An 18,292-nucleotide genomic window follows, 5' to 3' on the forward strand; every position below is an offset into this window, starting at 1 on the left:
TCAGTATACATAGTTTACAAGCTTGTTGATATGTGTGTATGCAGAGTTGGGCAGCCAGATGGTTGTCCTCCATGCTGTGTTGTGATGAGCTTCAGTATCAGCACAGGCAGGAACCCTGACCTGCCCAGGGAATGGTGTTATTCAGGTGCCAGGGCACAGAATGAGCCATTAGAAGGAGTTGGAGCTCAGGTGTTAGTGGTACTGCAACAGAAAATGCAGTGCATCGAATGAAAAAGGTTCTCTGCTGCTTACATGCAAAACTCAGCACAGACAGATCTCCCATACTAAAGTATCCCTCCATCCACTTTCTATCCAGCTTCTTTCAGTTCCTCGTCCCCAGGGAGCCGGAGCCTATCCCAACAAGCAGTGGGCACAAGGCAGGGCACACCTTGGGAGGGACACCATAACATGCACAAATTCACTCCAGGGCTAAGCCATTTAACTTGCCAGCATGTCTTTGGACTGTGGGAGGAAACCGGAGCACCTGGAGGAAACGCAAATACAGCGAAAACTCACAAACTCCATGCGGGTAGCTCTTCAGGAACTGATCCCAGGATCACAGTGCTGTGAGGTTATAATTCTAACCACTGCGCCACTCTTGCATAGCAGTGATCTGTATATGACACATCTAACTGAGTGAGGGGTCGTAGTTTTATTATATCCTTGCGCTCATCGCACTTAATATTCAGACTCCTGCAGTGTCTCCATCTAAGTACCTCACAAATATTCCATCTGCTGTGGCATAGCTGGCCTGAGGCTGTGGAGTGGGGCTTGTTATTGAATGTCTTTCCTGCTGGAGAGGCTCAGTGCAGATCCAAAAATATGTCAGCCATCCTCTCCAAGCAAATGCATCCTGTTTTCCAATTTAGAGGTGTGTTTGTTTTATTGTTCTGAAATTGTCTTAGATTGATTTAAAGGATCGCGTCGGTGAAATTCCATGTGTAGACGTACGTGTCTCCACCTGATCTTGTCAGGAGGGAGAGGCTGAGCAGGGCTTGAGCTGAGTTCTGAAATGCAGGATCTCAGAACAAAGCCAGGCTGCTGCTCGTGGCCCAGTAGACAAGTAGAACCCTTCCCTCTGTCCAGGAGGTCCAGGTCCAGCACTCCAGGGTCCACACAGGAGACACTGCTGCAGGAGGGGCCATGGATTGGATGAGGTGTTAAATTGAGGTCCTGACTGCTTTGGCCATTAACGATCCAGTGAAACAATTACAAATGAAAATCTGAAATTAAGTATATTTGCATTGGGATTTCCTTTTGAGTTTTCAAAAGACTCGTGTGAGGCCCCCCAATCAAAAGCAAAACAGATTTAGTTTTCCAAAGCTTCTTCCATTATTTTTTTACAAATATTTTCTTTAAAGGTTATGGAACTTCTTAGGAGCTATGGTACTGATAATGTTCTCTTGTGCTCTCTTCTGTGCCCAGAGATGAGGAAATGGATGGTATGAGCCCACTGTCCATGGCTCTCCTGTGATCCTGCCTGCCCGGTGCCTGCTCTCCGCCTGCTCTGCTCGGATCGCCCCCTGCCTGCAAAGACTCGCTCCCGCCAGCCAGCCAGCCCGAGCCATGGCCGAGGAGAAAGTCCGCCGCGACCTGATGGACACGCGGCGCCTGGCCAGCCTCCTGCAGCGCGGCGTGGAGCGCCCCCTGGTGATCGACAGCCGCACCTTCTCCGAGTACAACACCTCCCACGTCCTGAGCTCCGTCAACGTCTGCTGCTCCAAGCTGGTGAAGAGGAGGCTGCTGCAGGACAAGGTGTCCATCACGGAGCTCCTGCAGCCCAGCAGCAAGCTCAAGGTACAGCTTGGATCGCCTCTGACCCTGTCTTCCTCGCTCCTGTCCGGCGGTCATTCCCAGTTTCACAAGCCGCATGCTCTTGTCCATCCACTGACCGTATCCTTCTCCTGACCTCCTGTAAACCCCCAGTGACAGACTGTAATAAGGCCAGAACAGATACAGTCTGTTTGCTTTGTCTGATTTATTGAGGAACAGGGGGCACAGCTCAGAAGTGGTCGACTAGAATTGAAACGTGTATAGAAACAGACCACGCTTTTGCTGGTGAGCTCAGGCCTTGAACGCTTGGCAGTCTATCCCTGCTGATTGACATGCGTGGAAATTTGGAGTGTAAAGAAACCAGTTACGTGTTGGTGTTTCTATTTTTTGTTAAATTTAAGAAGAGTATTTTCTGTTTCCCTTTCATTAATTAAATGTTAATGAAATCTTTCCTGCCTGTGTCTCAGTTACGTATCAGCCTGTTCCCTCTGTGCTCCCTTTCAATAAAAAGAATAAGGGGGCAGGGAGGTCTCCTGGAGCTGTTGACCTAGAACTACACAGCATTTCGTAGCTTTATGTGAGAAAAGTAGATGCCTTAATGCAGATTGATTGAAGGCCAGGAATGCAGCTAGTGAAAGAGTGTTGTTTAAATGATTACTTGTGCTTTGCTTAATCAGGTTTCTTTCTACACATAGCATGAAAAGGATATTTGTGTGTTTAGTGAGTAAGAATCTTGTGTAACTCTTGGTCAAACAATCCACCAGATAAAGCCTCCCAAAAGGCAGCTTAAAAGGGAGCCCTGCAGCTCAATGCCTTTGCTGTGCGTGAATGAAAAGGAACCTGAAGCAGGTGACCCAGCTCTAGCCTTCACCCCATCTGAATGAAGGGAGTACCAAGCAAGGTTAGGTCGGAAGGCTGTGGTCCCTTTAAGAATCCCCTGAGTCCTCTTTCGCTTTGCCAGCCTCTACAGCTGGCCGCCTTTCATGATCTCCCTGTTTCCCCGTAAAGAGGATAATGCCAGCGATTAATGAAAGGCTGGATCAGGCTGGAGCTGTCCAAAGGGGGCTCTTTGTGATTGGTTCAGCATGACATCATCCCCTTTGTGTAGCCCGCTGGCAGGCTGGTGGTGGGGCACGTGCAGGGAGGCTGCTGAGAGCTGGCACAGAGTCCGCCGTTGCCCTCACCCCCCACCTCGCCTGGGTGAAGGGATGCTTTCGCTCCAGGAGAGAACCCATGAATAGAGGACGTGGCTAATTTTAATGAGCCGCTCTCTGTTCATGTTAACAGTCCACACACCCCAGTCAGTCATTAACTTATAGTTATAGCTAATTTCATCTGCTCTTAACAGTTACTTAATGGGTTGCAAGTCATGTATTATCTAAGGAACAAGTAATAGGTTTATTCCGTGCTGAAAAAAAGAAAAGAGAAAACAGAATGTTTCGGCCGTGGAGCCTTCATCTCTTTTCTTTTTTCAGCATGGAATAAACCTATAACTTGTTCCTTTGCAGCCTACACATGCTGACGCCGCTCCCCACCTGATGTATTATCTAAGATCACTTAATTGGCCATATACAATTTGTTTGTATTAGGGATTTGTCTTTTGCCCCTGGAGCAGCCGGGGTGAAGGGCCTTGCTCAGAGTAGTAGGATTCCTCTGCCGGCCGCAGGATACGAACCGGCGACCTTCCAGCCCCAGGAGCAGATCCGCTCCGCCCGTTATGCCACTGTTCTCTCAGGGTTGTGAGCCTGTTAGAGGGCCTGTGATTTATGCCTCTGTTGTTTCAAACGGGCCCTAAATGGGGAAAGCCGTGATGTCAGGGCTCCCGCACTGTCACTCTAGCGCAGCGTCGTTCATCGCCAGGGGTGCGCTCAAGTCCTGTTTCTTACCTGTGCAGGTCACCATCACCCTCTCCCACAGCCTTCGAGTTGTTTAAAGTATTCCCCAAATATCTCACGCGGTCTGGTAAGATAGTTTAATATCACTGTTGTAGACAACATCTAATGCTGGGTAGAGTTTACTTTGGTACTGTATGACCCAGTGCTTGAACTGGGTCTGCTACAAACTCATGTTGTGATTTTGATTAGAGTTGTGTCAGAAACTGGTAAAAAAGCAGAGTAAGCAGTAAGCAGTAGTGTTATAATAGGAGATGGTACTGCATTATTTGGTTTAATAATAGTTGTTATTGTTATAGTGGCCTTATGGAACTTTTCAAATTCCGATTTACTATGCTGAAGTGAACTTTTTACAAAACACATCTCATTTGTGGTATCTAGCATTTGCAGACTTTCAAAATACATGTCTCTGATTCCTTCTGTGATACGGCATGCAAGCAGTCATGACATCTTCACATGACTTTAAATAGATTTCTGTGTCAGCCTTGGGTCTCCTCCAGCAGAGAGTGGTGAAAATGATCGGATTTAGTTAATAACCTGACCATATTTAAAGACGCTCACATAAGGTCTGCTAATTACATCCATTTAGCTAGTTACCCTATTTTTTCTCCTGTTCATCCCCATGCCTCTCAGATTCCCCTTCAATGAAATTGTAACTGTGAACGGTTGTGACTCTGGCAGGAGTGCCTGGGCTGATTTCATCAGGTGGTAAAGGCGAACATGAATTTGAGTTAGCTTGCATCATCCTGGTTTGAAATTTGAGGCTATTTTTCACCAGTGCTCTGCCAGTGAGCTTATTTTCACAGCGAAGTGCTAGCCAGTCCTGGCTCTGTGCTGATCCTCAGTGCTGAATGTACTAATGAGCCAAGATGACAGATGGCATATATCGATCCACAGGGAAACGAATGCTGCCGACATTGAGAGCTGGCAGTGTAGTGCAGCACCATGGGACCCTGCCTGCTGCAGCTATCTGGTGCAGAAAAGCAGGTTTGCTTTGTTTTTAGCAGTGAAGCAGCTCAGCCTCATATCTGCAGAGGCATCGCCCAGGATTATGAGTCCAAGCCTGCAGGTGTTCTAAGATTAAAGTTGTGAATCTGGCTCCTACACTAAAGGGGTTTCATGCTTTGACAGGTGCTGAGCATTACGGGATTCCACTCCGGCCACATTCCTCTAAGCCAGGACAGAAAAGCAAAGTGAAACTCCCACAGCATAGAAGTTTGATCCAATTCAGTCTTGAGAATCTACTGCATGTACAGTCTCATGTTCACACTGCACTGATGAAGAAAAGAGGAAATCTATCTTTTCAGTTCCCACAATGACTGATCTGTGGTACAAATGCTCTCGAATTATTTTTAAACTTTCAATAAATATTATAAAGAAACTGCTCATTAATCAGGCAAATCTTGAGGTCTTCGTAATCAGCATTCTGGGAATGATTCCCTGGCTGTTGCTGGGGGTTTCTCTTATTCATTTCATTAGTGCATACAGACTCCTCGTTGGACAGACTTTTTTGCTCTCACGGTGCTTGGGGCAGGAAACTACTAAGCATTACTCTTAACAGTAAAGTTTATTCCATGAGAAGTGATAGTTCCTGGTGCTATAGACCTTTGGATTTGTAATAACATAGTTGTGTACAGAAAGACATCATTGTTTAGTCACGTCTAATCTTTTAAGTGTATAATCGGAAGCAGTTTTTCTAACATGTCCAGGCATGTCCACCATAAATTGTAGTAACGCTGAGTACTGTGTACTGCCCCTCTTAATATTGGAATCATGGCTAATTAATTTTTCTTTATCTGTGTATGTTTCCACTTTACTTGAAGTATAAGGGATAAAGTAGGTAGGCAGACAATCCTGGATGCCTGAGATAAAACAACAAAACAAGCAATTCTGTTATCCAAGCTTTGATGACAAAAAGCTCTTGTAGCCTGTGCTAGTATGTATCCTTTTGTTCAGTGCTCTCTTGGAAACTTGACAAGAAGAAAAAACGTTTTTATTATTTTCAGTTTCCCTTACTGGCAGTGTGCAAAATTAAACCTGGAACAAGGTGACATGTGACCCTGAATGTAGTGACCTGGCTGTGAATATATCCAGCTTTGAACAGGCTGGTGCAGCCATGATCCAGAAGGCCTGCAGTCTAAGGTTTTGTGGGTCTCTTTAAAGCTTTGATGCTTCGGACACTGGGAAAAGCTGTTTAATTGACACAGTTAGTCTAGGTATTAGGGGAATTGCACAGTTAAGAACCAGCCTTGAATCAAAATTGGCAACAAAAACATCCCCTGTGTCAAGCAATAAGCAGTACCGGAATTTGCAAAGTGGGGTCCTTCAGTCTGGAAAATGAAGTCCACAACACCTACCCTGAGACATTACTGATAGTCTGCATGCATGTCCAGTTACGTAATATAGTTACACCATGCAAACGGAAGCATTAAAACCCTGACAGGATTAAAATCACTTGAGGCCCAGCATTGAATGAACAGTTCACTGGTCCCATCACAGACAGTGCTGCCACTGTGAGCCCCACTGCAGTGTGGAGAAAGGGAAAATGCATTAGAAAACCCCTTCTGTGATGTTTGTAAGTGTGGATATACAGTAGTAAAGGTGTCATTCAATATCAACATGATGTCAGTTGGATAGACATCATACAAATGTGTGTGTGTGTGCTTTAATACCTTCTTAAGTATTACGCACTTTCATAATCATTTTTGATTATTAAAAATGATTTCATTACAAATAAAAAAAATGATTGTTGTTTATTTGCTAGAGTTTAATGTTGCATAAAATTGATGCTTAAATTGCTGCCCTGAGGATGAAAAAGTATTTTCAATTGAGTTGAATTCAAAGGTGTAGAAAGTCGCCGAAACAGTCTGAACGTGGAAGAGCCTAAAATGCTTAGGGCAGATGGGAGCTTCACAGAGAAATAAAACATATAAAAGGCATATCTATATATCCAAGAAGAGGTGGGGGGACATAATCATATCCTTTTGGTTAAGACCCTCCAGAAGGAATTGCATTTGAGGAAGAGCAGGTGAAGAGAAGTGTCTGCAGCAGTCCTTGAAGCTGAGAGCTGGCGCGGAGCTGGAACATGCTGTTGCCAAGCCACACTGGTTTGACAGCCATCGGTGGGCTCCGCACAAGCCCCCTCCAAGGGGACAGGGTCCCAGATCCGACATTTCCAGAAGGCAGAGATCGTTCTCTCCCCGTCTGTGCACGGCTCACCTGCCTGCTACCCCATGATGGCCGAGATCGTTTGGGCCCTTTCCCACCCACCGAAATGATGTCTGTCCTTGTTGACGCCATGAAACATACAGTTCACAGCCCTGCAGCTCCCTTGGTTGGTCGGTTGCTACGGCAAACATTTTGGTCAGAGCAGCAGGATGCAGTGAGGAAAGATGGGTGATTTTGCAGATGTTGAACTACGTCAATGCTGGCATTTCAGCTGTTCATTTCCTTTAAAGGGAGATCAAAGTCATTTCAAGTTCTGTTGCCTGAATAAAAGTATTCTGGAAATAGTGGACTGAAATAGGAGCTTTTGGTAGAGATTTGTATGCCCAAAAGAGGGACTGTACTGCAATCCAAGTCTTGATGCAATCAGTCCCTGTATCATGGGTCTCTTTAGATGACTGTTATGTTTAGTCCTGAAGAAGTATGTCCTCTCCAAAGAACTTTCAAGGAGCCAATATAATGATTCATGCCTCACACTTATTCTAAATTTAAGCAAGGGTAGACATCCAGGATGCTAGGTTCAAGGATGAAGAGTGGTTTAAAGGGATTCCTGAGTGGCTCAACGACGAAACGCACAAGATTGGAGTGCAGAGGAGACCGTCTTGTCCACTGTCCAGTTCTGACTCTGCTGTTAAAGCTGCAGAGTTTTCTCACAGCTATGTAATAATAGGTGTTTCATAATATATGCATGTTATCCTTGTATCATTGATTTTGGGGTAGGGTTGAAGTGACAGACCAATCTGCCACCCCCAAATTATTTATTATTAGTAGTAGTATTTGTTTAGAAGACATCTTTATCTGAGATGACTTGCAAGGTGTGCTACAATTTACCAGGCATGACAATTCCATAACGACAAGTCCAGTAGGTATGTCGGCTTGCTGTGTAATGCAACTGTCACAAACAAAAAAACAAGAAATTAGACTGTCTGAGCTGAAGCAATAGAAAGCAAAAGAAATACACCACCTATTTGAAAGCGGTTGCTGAAAGTTGAGAAAGTGATGACATGCCTTCCAATCTGGGCCACTCTCAGGGGGCTGTGGCACCCCCACCAGGACTGTGACACAGCTTGTCAATCAGGTCATCACTGGACTATGAAGTCACTCAACAAATGTACCTCCTCAAGTTATCCAGCTTCTCTGATAGTGTGAGCCGTGTTCTCCATTACACACTCTCATTACCTCATACCAACCACATGGGATAAAACCAGTGATTATTGTTTATTGAGCTTGAGAAAGGACACACCCTGCAAAGATGAGATGTGGACCATTTCCATTTTCTGGGCTCTTTTGAAGAAGTCTTTCCTGATGAGTTGTAATTGGGGGGGGCAGTGGTTAGTGCTATCTGTGTGGAGTTTGTATGCTCTCCCTGTGTTTGCATACTTCTGCATGGGTTTCCTTCCACCAGTGTTCAGAAACACGCTAGTTGATCTGGCTTTTGGGAAAATTGTCCCTAGGTCTGAGTGTGTGTGTGTTGTAGTGTGTGCCCTGCGATGGACTGAGGTCAAGGCTGTATCCTGCCTTGCGTCCGTTGCTTGCTGGTATAGGATCCGACTACCCACTGCTCCTGAATTGGAAGAAGCTGTAAATACATGGAATGATGTAATTGGGGGTCTCTTGCAGCGATGTTTCCTGTACAACAGCCTTTCATGTTCCTCAGGGTCTTGCAGAGGCTGGGATTTTGTCCCTCGTGGTTATTTAGCTGGGTAAAGCTGGCTGATTAAGTGCACAGCTGGGAAGGTTGTTTCAGGTCTCACAGGTAAGAGAGTAGTTTACCTGTATCACCTTTCAACACCCATTTAACTGAGCGCATCCAAAAGTTAAATAGGTGTTGAAAGAGTAACAGTGAATATTGACTTAATAATTTGTATGCTCTCTGTATGCAATAGAATGTTTGCTTTAAGGTGTTACCATATCACATGTTCTTGTTCCGTGGAATTGTGGTTGATCCATGCAATATCAACACCACTTCCTTGTAAAAGCCAAGTCCTGCTTTCATACCTAAACATTTTGAGCTTTGAAGGGCAAGGCCTTTAAACTGACCTTGAAGCACCACTGTAAAGCACAGGCAAATAAAGAACTTTTTTAGAAGACCTGAATGTCATCAATCAGCTTTGGGCTGTGTCTGCAACTATGAATTTGAGGCTGGCTTTCAGAAGAATGTGCAAAATACACTCATGAGTCTGCTGTGGAAGGGAGTGTCTCTGAAAAAGCAATGACCTCATTCTCTGAATATCATTGTCCTTTTTTTCTGCTGTGCCCCTCTCTAATCATCTAGTTCTGACTGATGTTGTACCCATTACACTTTTCTAACTTGTTTCGGTTGTGGCAAGAATGGAGTCATTTATTTTTTTAAAGACTTTTGCCTTTTATATGCAATTGGGAAATGTAAACGCGTACTCAAGTCTGTTAAATAGGGGTTCTGGTTTACCACTGAAGGTAAATTAAATGCAAGGACTGCTTTTATAGTTTTAAAGTAATCCTGATTTCTGCTGACAAAAAATTCTGGAAGCTGGCATTAGGTTATCACTCTGCTGTGTGAGTACGCACAAGATTATCTTCTGTAAAAAGAGCTTATGATTTCAAACAGCATTACACAGATTGAAGAGCTACTAAATATAAAGAATGAATACCAAAAATCTACAAACTAAATCAGCATTCATTTGAAGCTCTTCAAACCTTGATGTACTAAAGTGACAAAAGACTGCACCGTAACACATTTTTGTAATTTGTCTTTTTAAATTCCAGTCTTGCTTGGCACAAACTATATTAGCCGGTTGTGAGCACTTAGTGTATGAGGAAGGATCTGTTCCACCTTCCAGCAATGCAGCGAAAGTCAAAATCTCGCTGAAGGATCATAGCTGCTGGCATATAACTCATATAAGTGTTTCGGAATGTGCATTCTGTGTTTTAGCTCCAAGCCTCCCTGTTTTGCATTCTGACTGAAAACTCGATCTGAAAGTACAGGAGTTTCCTCAATGAAGTGCTAACACTGCGGTTGCTGGTTGGAGAGGCAGTGCGTCTGAGTGCAGGCAATCACCTCATTCAGCTGCATTTTTAACCCATTCATTCATTCCAGTCTGGGGTTTTCCCGTACTCTGAGGTGTATGTTGCTTCCTGTACTGCGCAGCTGAGGTTCAGATAATTTCGCAAAAGCTGGGACCCTGCAACTCTTGCTGCAGTTGATGTTTTTTTAACCCTGTAGTAAATTATTATTTGAGAAAAAACTTAATTATTAATGCACATCTTATAGAATTTGATTCAGGGAAACACCTTTTCTCTGTCTGTATTGTTCCATTTATATCATGATCTTTGTTATATGGTATTCCATTCCCTTTAAAGAACTGAAGTGTTTTAACTGCCTTCTTAAAATATTATTGAGTCATTTTGTAAATTGAGTGTCAACTTGTTTTTTTTCTTTTTCATCAAGATGAATTTCTGTATGTGCGTGTGTGCACCAAAGTGAAAGGGTTTCGAGTTTGTGAATGAGCACGATTGTACTTTTTTGGACTGTGGTCCAAGCTGTTGTTTACATTCTAAATCTACAACTTGGTTTGTGAAACAGAAGACAACAGTCCCTCCAGAACTCCTCAGAACACATGTAGATGTTAATCAAAGCTAAGATATTGATGTAGTGAGAAACTGTGATTTGCGTGTTATCAAGGCAGAACAGGCAGTAATGTTAACCACCTCCCAGTTTCCTGCAAATTGGAAGTCAGGGCGTGAAATATCAGAGACCCAGGAAAATTTAGCCATTTGATTAAAATGCGTTTGGCACCTCTGTTACTTGACCACACGCCAGAGTGAAGATGTAATCTCCCAGTGATGTCATTGCCAGGTTTAGCCCTAATCCAATTAAGGTAGAACACCTCGTGCAGTTCGTCCTCTCAGCTGGGGGCTCCTGGGAGATAATAAGGTTGGAGATTAAACTGAGAAGAGAGAGGTCTTGGGATTCTGGCAAGCCAGTATTGTGCTCACAGCTGAGCCCTTCCTGTCAGATACTGATAAAATAAATTATCTGTCACTGTCACCAGTATGACCACTCCCACTCTCATTTTGTTTCTCAGTGCTTGATGGTTAACCCAGATCTATCTAATTGATAGATACAGTTCATGAATGTTGAATTTTGTGGACCATTTTTGAAAAGGAATAAAAGTACGGTATCTTTTCAACTATACCAGTACTAGCTAATCACTCACATGTCGTATCGGGCTACTCGAGTTACACTGTAGACGTGGGGTTTCAGAATGTTTTGCCACGCCAGTCATCTTTTAGTCTGTAACCAATGGGACATTTTAAATTTGAGGGAGACCTGTGCCTACCAGTAATTTTTTAAAACAAGCTCTACTTACAAATAAATGTGTTCTTAGTGCATATTATGGATTCAGCAATAGCAATTATCAAAATATTCTGTTCCGTGTTTCGTTCCAAATAGAAGGCAGCAATACTACAGAACTAGTACTGTTGTACATTTCTGGGTGAGGTATATGTGACTCCTGCAAGATGGAATCTGAATGTCTCATTGTGCATGTCGTGTCATGACAGGGCATGTACACAAGGAAAATCTAATTCATAAAACATTAGCCAAAATGTTCAGGAAGAAAGAAAAAACAAAGATGGTAAACCCAGCAGGTTATGCCAGTTTTTGCACTGAAGTGAAAGTTGAGGTCTCGCCCTGCTCAGACCCAGAGTGCTGGTGCCTTCATGATGATGTCACCTGCTGGCTCTTGTCCAGGCTGTGTTACATTGTCTCAAAACGTGGGGCCTGTTTTCCACTTCACCATTCTGTACATATCAAACTGTCCAAAGAGAAGGTAAAAGGGAGAGAGTAATGTGTTATTTTTCAAGTATGTGAACAATATTAGAATATAAAATAATAATATTAACATGATAAAAATAACAATTGAAAGTTGTCCTTTTACCTGAAGGCAAACAAAAGATTTTAGTGGATAGTTTCATTGTAATACCAGAGGTGAATTGGGAGCACAGAAAGGTGTTTTGTAAGACAGGAAAGAAGAGAAGTGTCACCTTTGTGTGTCTCTGTCTGAAAGTGGTGAGGGGAACATGAACTGAAACTAATAGCAAAAGCGTTAAACCTAGCACAGTTTATACTGTCCTGAAAAAGAAACTCTTTGAAAATACGGACAAAGGCCTGGATTTGCGATTGCACATGTATGTTTTGCACAAAATCAGGCAAAGTGAATCGAAAGGAAAAGGCAGAAATGTATCAGAGTTGATTAAATTGTGTTAATTGTCTTAGCATGGTTTTATTTTAATAATAAAACAATATTTCTTATTAATTTCCATACTATAAAACACGGATTGTGAGCATTTTGTATTGTATATTTGGTAATCATGCTTTTTATAGTCCTGAAACGATACAATACAATTAATTAGAATGTGCAAGACATCAGTTTCTAACAAATGAGCACACTAGCTGGTAGGGTGAGTAATTCTTGTAAGTGCTGTTATGGTGCCTGACCATCCACATGGTCTGAGTGGTAATTAAATCAAGATGAATGAAAGTGAGAGTCATTGAAGAAGCACAAGAGGAACCAGAGTTAAAGCAAACTCTCCTGGACAAACAGTATGACACCCTACGGATGGAGTGGTCTCAAGTGTCGTGTTGTTTGCTGTTGGTGTCCTGGTCTCTCAGTCTGGTTCGCAGTGCATTTTATCTCCTTGTCCATTCAGAATCGACGGATTTCTTCAGGAGCCTTGGCGACAGCAGCAAACAAGCATGAAATGCACTAGCTCAAAATTCAATTCAAAGTCATTCATGTCAGTTGTGAAATAACTATGAATTTGAGATAAAAACATAAGCCAAAGAAGAAATTCTTGAAGTTCAAAGCAAAGTATGAATCGCTTCTTCATGGCCTACGGCCCTTTCACAGAGCACAATCACCACTAGCTCCTTTTGGACACAATGTCCGTTTCAGCATGTATCCAAAGTTGTTTTTACTAACTGCCTTGATCGAATGAAACACTATGGCTGGGTGGAATGGTTTGCTTTGAGCGCCTATAAAAAATCTGATAGCAGACTGGGTTGCAAAATATCGAGCTTCCTGAAGAAGGGTTTTCGAGGCCGTGTTATAAATAGCATCACTGTAGTCAAAACTGGCGAGCAGATACTCGGGGACAAAGAAATGGTTTGTGATGAGAAATTTCTGTGGATAGAGTGTGCAGAATCCCTGAGGGAATGCAGTCGCTGCCACACTAACCTTACATAAAAAAATGATTGTGTAACAATTCACCAAGCCAAAGACAAACATTGCACAGAGATATCAAAAGATATGACCTACAGTTTATTTTTAAATGTCAGAAGGTTTGGGAAATGGGTTACTGAGGAATGTGTTTTTCTCCTTTTCTCAGGCTCTTGCCAGACACGCATGTTCAGTTCTGATACGTTTTGCTCGGGCCTTTTTCTGGGGTTATCATGGCTGTGACTCACTGCTGCAGTAGTACCAGGGTGCGTCTTGTATGATCCAGGCTGATGCAGTGACACAACTGAGGATCGCACATCTCACAGATGACTCTGGCACTGTTCTTGAGGAAATGCCTGGGTTAGATGTGTATGAGTTTATTAAAAGTACATGATTTTCAATCTGTTGAATTAAAAACACAGGTCATCAGTGCGTTCTTGCAAATAAAAACAGGGGACAGATATGAGCCTGAAAATCCCATTTACTTGGATATCTAGTGTGCACATATTGTATGCATTTAAGAAAGTTACGAAAGCAAAGCATTGCTCTGAAGGCAGCGTATGTCCGTTCTTACTCTTGCCTCGGCCAGGCTGTCAAAAGAGTGAGCAGAAATGAAATAAGGACAGCTAGGGTTTGTCATGCACAAAAAAACAAGTGTGGAGTGATGAGTGAGTTTTAGTGTAGGTGCAAAAAAGAACCTTCTCTCAAAAACTGGAGGTTGAGGAAAAATATCAGCTTCTGTAATTACCCTATTTAGAGCAAAATGATGTCACCCATTCTCTTTCTGTTATCTCCTATCTTGTTTGTCAGGTTTGCCTGGCAAAGAATTCTGCTGACAGCTGCCTCCTCTGCAAGCTTGGTCCAGCCTGCATCAAAAAGTGCTGTCATGAAAATGAAAAATGTTCAGGATGGTTTGGGAATTTTATCTTCCCCAGCTTCTTTGCTTTAGTTTGTCTACCACTGGAAATAAAGGAAGCACTTGAGCTCAGCTGTCTGTGGGAATTAATTTGATTTTAAGGCCTTAAAAATGTATTTATGATCAGTTTATCACCCTTGATAAATGTGTATCAAGTTCCCCTTCTTGATGGGTATTCAAAGCGGGCATTGTCCTTCACTTAAATTAAATTATTTAACTCATTCCCAAATGTTGGAGTGATCTGGGACTAGAAATTAATTACAAAATTCAGCCCTAGAATTTGAGCACAGCATTATTTCTTAACAAAAGATCTGAACAGAAAAAAAGTAATAATAGGGCAATATGAGAAAAAAAAGTGTTATTGGGTAGTTTAAATGCAATAACCTATTGTTTTGTTGCACCAAATACACATTCGAATGTAAGAAATGTTACGAGTGAGAGGAGGGCCTTTGTCTTCTGGGTCATTTGCTTGTGAGTTGCTTACAAAGGCCTCATCCATTCTTTTCTTGTTGGATCCTAGAAAATTGGCTTCAGAAACTTGACGGAGCAGATTGCTCTAGTCACCTTCAACACCTTCAGAAATGCCTTCTGATTTCAGTCTCCAATCCACACCCGCAAAGTTTCCACTTGTGTTCCTCTTGTTTCCCCACCTTTCGGGATTTGACATCCTCGCGTCCCCTCGCAGTGTCCGCGGTGAGGCGGTAGACCTGCGCTGGAGCTGTCACTGAGCCTGCGTGTTTGTCCCTCGCCCGCAGGTGGACCTCAGCAGGAAGCAGGAAGTGGTGGTGTACGACCAGAGCACGAAGGACGCCAGCCTGCTGTCCTCGGACAGCTTCGTGCGCATCCTCCTGGGCAAGCTGGAGGGCAGCTTCCAGCGTGTGTCTCTGCTCACAGGTAGGCCAGCCAGTGCTTGGCGGGTAAATAGCGCCCTCCATTTTTTCCCCTTTTGTTGTGCATGTGGGAGAAGGGGGTTCCTTTTGCTGCTTGCTTTATTTCCTGTCCGTTTTTCCAAGAGCGTGGTGTCCAGCCACTTGTAGTGGTGGTTCAGCGCACACTGCCAGTTTCTGTCTGCAGCAGAGCTTCTGCTAAAGGCAAACTCCCCCTTTTCCTTGATCCTTGATGAAATAATGCATTCAAATTGTGAAGGGGCTGGGGGATCTTTCCATGTGTTCCAGCCATGGGTAAAGGTTTTGCATGAACAACAGTGATCTACACTATTATAACTCCTGAGCGAGTGACCATGGCTTTTGTTCTTCAGTAAAGTGGGTTTGAAAGACCTGGCAAGCATTGAGTAACACTCACAACAAAGCCGGTACTTTTGTGGGAGCGCTTAGACCTGTCTGCTTCGTATGCATTATATCAGTGTGACACATTTATTGCTCTTCTTGTTGTACAGTGTAGCTGAATGAAATTGCTGTTGTACTCGCTGCTTAAAAAAGCTCCCAGTTTGAAAAAGGCAAATGAAAAACAATAGCTTTGTGTGGTCTTAAAGGGAAAATGAATAGTCACATGCATGCCAATGGAATGCCAAGAGGTAGTTTGGTGATGTAAGCTGTGCAGCAGGAATCAGAATCCAGCAATTATCCCATCCAGAATAGCAAAAGGCTCATACTGCAGAAATGAACAGCCGCAGACGCTGTGAGGAAGATACAAGAATAAATAAACCTTTGTGGAAGGTCTGAAGGCTCTGTTCCAAGTCCGAACATTTCGTGTCTCTGACTTAACCCTGTGTGCTCTACAGGAAAGTAAACCTTTATTCTTCTGTCTTGTCGGTATTTGCAATAGTAGAGCATAATATTGTTTTAGGTTTGTTTTGCAGTCACATTTGCTCTTTGTAGTGAATTTGCTTTATTTTCTGACATTCCTTCTGTGAGGAACTGCTAAGGTTGAAAGGAGGGACTGTAATCGCAAATGTTAGTACATTTTCCCGTCAGGCCCAAAATAATAGCGTAACTGTGAAAATATCGGGCGACGCTTTTGTCAGATATTACTCCTAATAATTTTACAACCTAACCTACAACTGTAAAAGGATGAGTGGCTGAGCGCTGACACGTTGTAATCATTGCTTCAGAATGTGATGATTATAGACTGTCTGAAGTAATGCCTTTATTCCTTGTATAAACAGTGTGTAATGGGGCTGCCTATACAACAGACTGCTTGAATTATGCTGTGTGTGTGCAGGAGGGTGTGTGTCTGTCAGCACAGAACAGGACCTGGAGGGGGGTCTGATAGAGCACATTGAGTAACCAAGAGCTGTGTGCTCACTGGAATGAGAATAATCAGTCATGCTGGGATGAAGTCATTGAATTCCTCTGCAGAAGGGAAGAGAGGGAGCAGCATGTGAGGCCAGCAGTGTGCCGTGTGCTGCCAGACAGCACAGGTGATAGACAATGTCCTGACGGTCAGGCTGGTGAAAGTCACAAGTCGTGAAGCACCACGTCATGGCCCGGGAAAATGAGGCTCTCAGATGTGGAACCCCTGTAGTTTTCACGTTGGCAAAATATTTTTCCTTTGCCTGACAATTATTTCTATTGCATTTTATGCCAACAAAAATACTTGTTGCATAATGTACATATTAAAATATATTAATACATATTCAAATGTGTCACAAAACATGTTAATTGTTTGCACACTGTTTAAACCGACAGCAATTTATGAAAAGAATTCTTTAACCTGTAATTCATATTAGCAGCTTTGACCCCCTGAAAGGATTAGCCTCCAGCCTTTGCCAGGAAAAGTATTGCCCGCGTAGAGGCTGCAAGAACTTTAAATTCTGTCTTCGAGATGTGCTGTTTGATCTCTTCCACGAAAGTGACAAAGAGAGGAAATAACTAGAGTACAAAACCATGTGTTCTGGCCTCTGTAGGTCACCTTGGGTCATTATGGTTGTCAGATAATAGTGTGTTATCATTTCATGTCTCACACAATAAAAATACTGGCTTCCAAGTGTCAGTAACTAGGTGGTAAGCTGGCATATTGCTGTTTACAATTAGTAGAGCTTAGAGGTGATTTCTTGACAGCGTATGGATCCTTTGCTCTTCTTTTTTAGCAGACTAGTGAAACAGTGTGCAGGAAGTAAAGAAATTGTGAGTCATTGTACAGTGCAGCCAAGGACAGGACAAGGTTATCTGCCTGGTGTTTGCCCAATAGTGAACTTTGTCTGCCTCTTTCTGAATCTCTTTGCTGCTTCTGCAGTGTTTGCTGATTCTCCTGTAAAAACATAAAGGCTACAAACCCAGAGGAGCCATTCGGCTCTTCCAGTCTGTCGGATTGTTAGTAGTTAATTGTTCCAAGGATCTGTCCAGACATTTCTTGATGAAGCCAGTAGATCCACTTCAACAACATGGCTGGGTAGCTTTGTCCGTTCTCCCCACAACCCTCTGTATGAAGAAGTGCCTCTTTTTCTAGGTTTTAAATGTCCTTCCATGTAGTTTCCACTTGTGTCCTATGGTTCAACTGCATTCTTAGAATGAATTCTTCTGACCTTGTAAGATAATGGCATGATTTAAAAGAAATGTCATTGCAGAGCCACAAAGATCATGCGGTTCTGAATTTTCCAAACAAACAAAGAATTAATTTCTCTTTAATTCCAAGGGCTTGTTCAAAAACAAATGTGTAGTGGCAAGATAGTCCTGTTTATTCAAATCCAAAACAGGCATGCATTTCAGCACACTCATTACAGTAGAGACAGCAATCGCTAAAAAAGGCAAGGAATTAATAATTACCCTCAAGACATTGTATATGTCCTTTCATACTGTAGTTCAGCCTGTGCAACATGATTCATTTGTCTGGCAGTTATGCAGCCATCTCAGGGGACAAACACCCAGGATTCATAATGCCTACTGTACCTTAGCATGGTCCCAGAAAACTGAACACGTTACACTTTCAAAAGAGAACTTGACCGGTAAATTATTTTTTTCTGGTTTGACTAAGTGCGAGATTCCCTTGAGAGTGAATAACAGGGAGAGGGCTTCAATCCTATTCACATTTTTCAATGAAAATAACAAATGCTCGCCCTACATTAACCCTGTTGACTTAACAGCACGACAGGACATGGTTTCCCAGATAACTGAACAGAAGGATGTGTATAAACATGAACGAGTGTGCCTCGAACACTTGCCCCCGACTCCTCAGCTTTGCCCCTCTTGTTCTGTGTCTGCGTCCCCCTCACTCCACAACCAGGCCAGCAGAAGACTTGCAGCCGTCAGGCCTCAGGGACAGCAAGGTCAGTGACATGGAGACCAGCTGCTCGGCTGCCAGGCCTCGCTCTCCTCCCCATCACAGAA

At 43.1% G+C, this 18,292-nt stretch overlaps 1 protein-coding gene across 4 annotated transcripts in view; it reads left to right on the plus strand.

The window, feature by feature from the left end:
* dusp8a (dual specificity phosphatase 8a) overlaps window positions 1–18,292 on the plus strand; it is an 86,043-nt gene that overhangs the window by 17,012 nt on the left and 50,739 nt on the right. For all 4 annotated transcript variants that reach the window (XM_015338151.2, XM_006642450.3, XM_015338152.2 and 1 more), the window contains 2 exons: window positions 1,426–1,797; window positions 14,762–14,900. In XM_015338151.2, the coding sequence (XP_015193637.2) occupies window positions 1,567–1,797; window positions 14,762–14,900 (370 nt within the window). In that variant the 5' untranslated portion in view covers window positions 1,426–1,566. The remainder of the gene's footprint in view (window positions 1–1,425; window positions 1,798–14,761; window positions 14,901–18,292) is intronic.

The sequence above is a fragment of the Lepisosteus oculatus genome, chromosome 21 (genome assembly GCF_040954835.1).
Source record: "Lepisosteus oculatus isolate fLepOcu1 chromosome 21, fLepOcu1.hap2, whole genome shotgun sequence".
Lineage (NCBI taxonomy): Eukaryota > Metazoa > Chordata > Actinopteri > Semionotiformes > Lepisosteidae > Lepisosteus > Lepisosteus oculatus.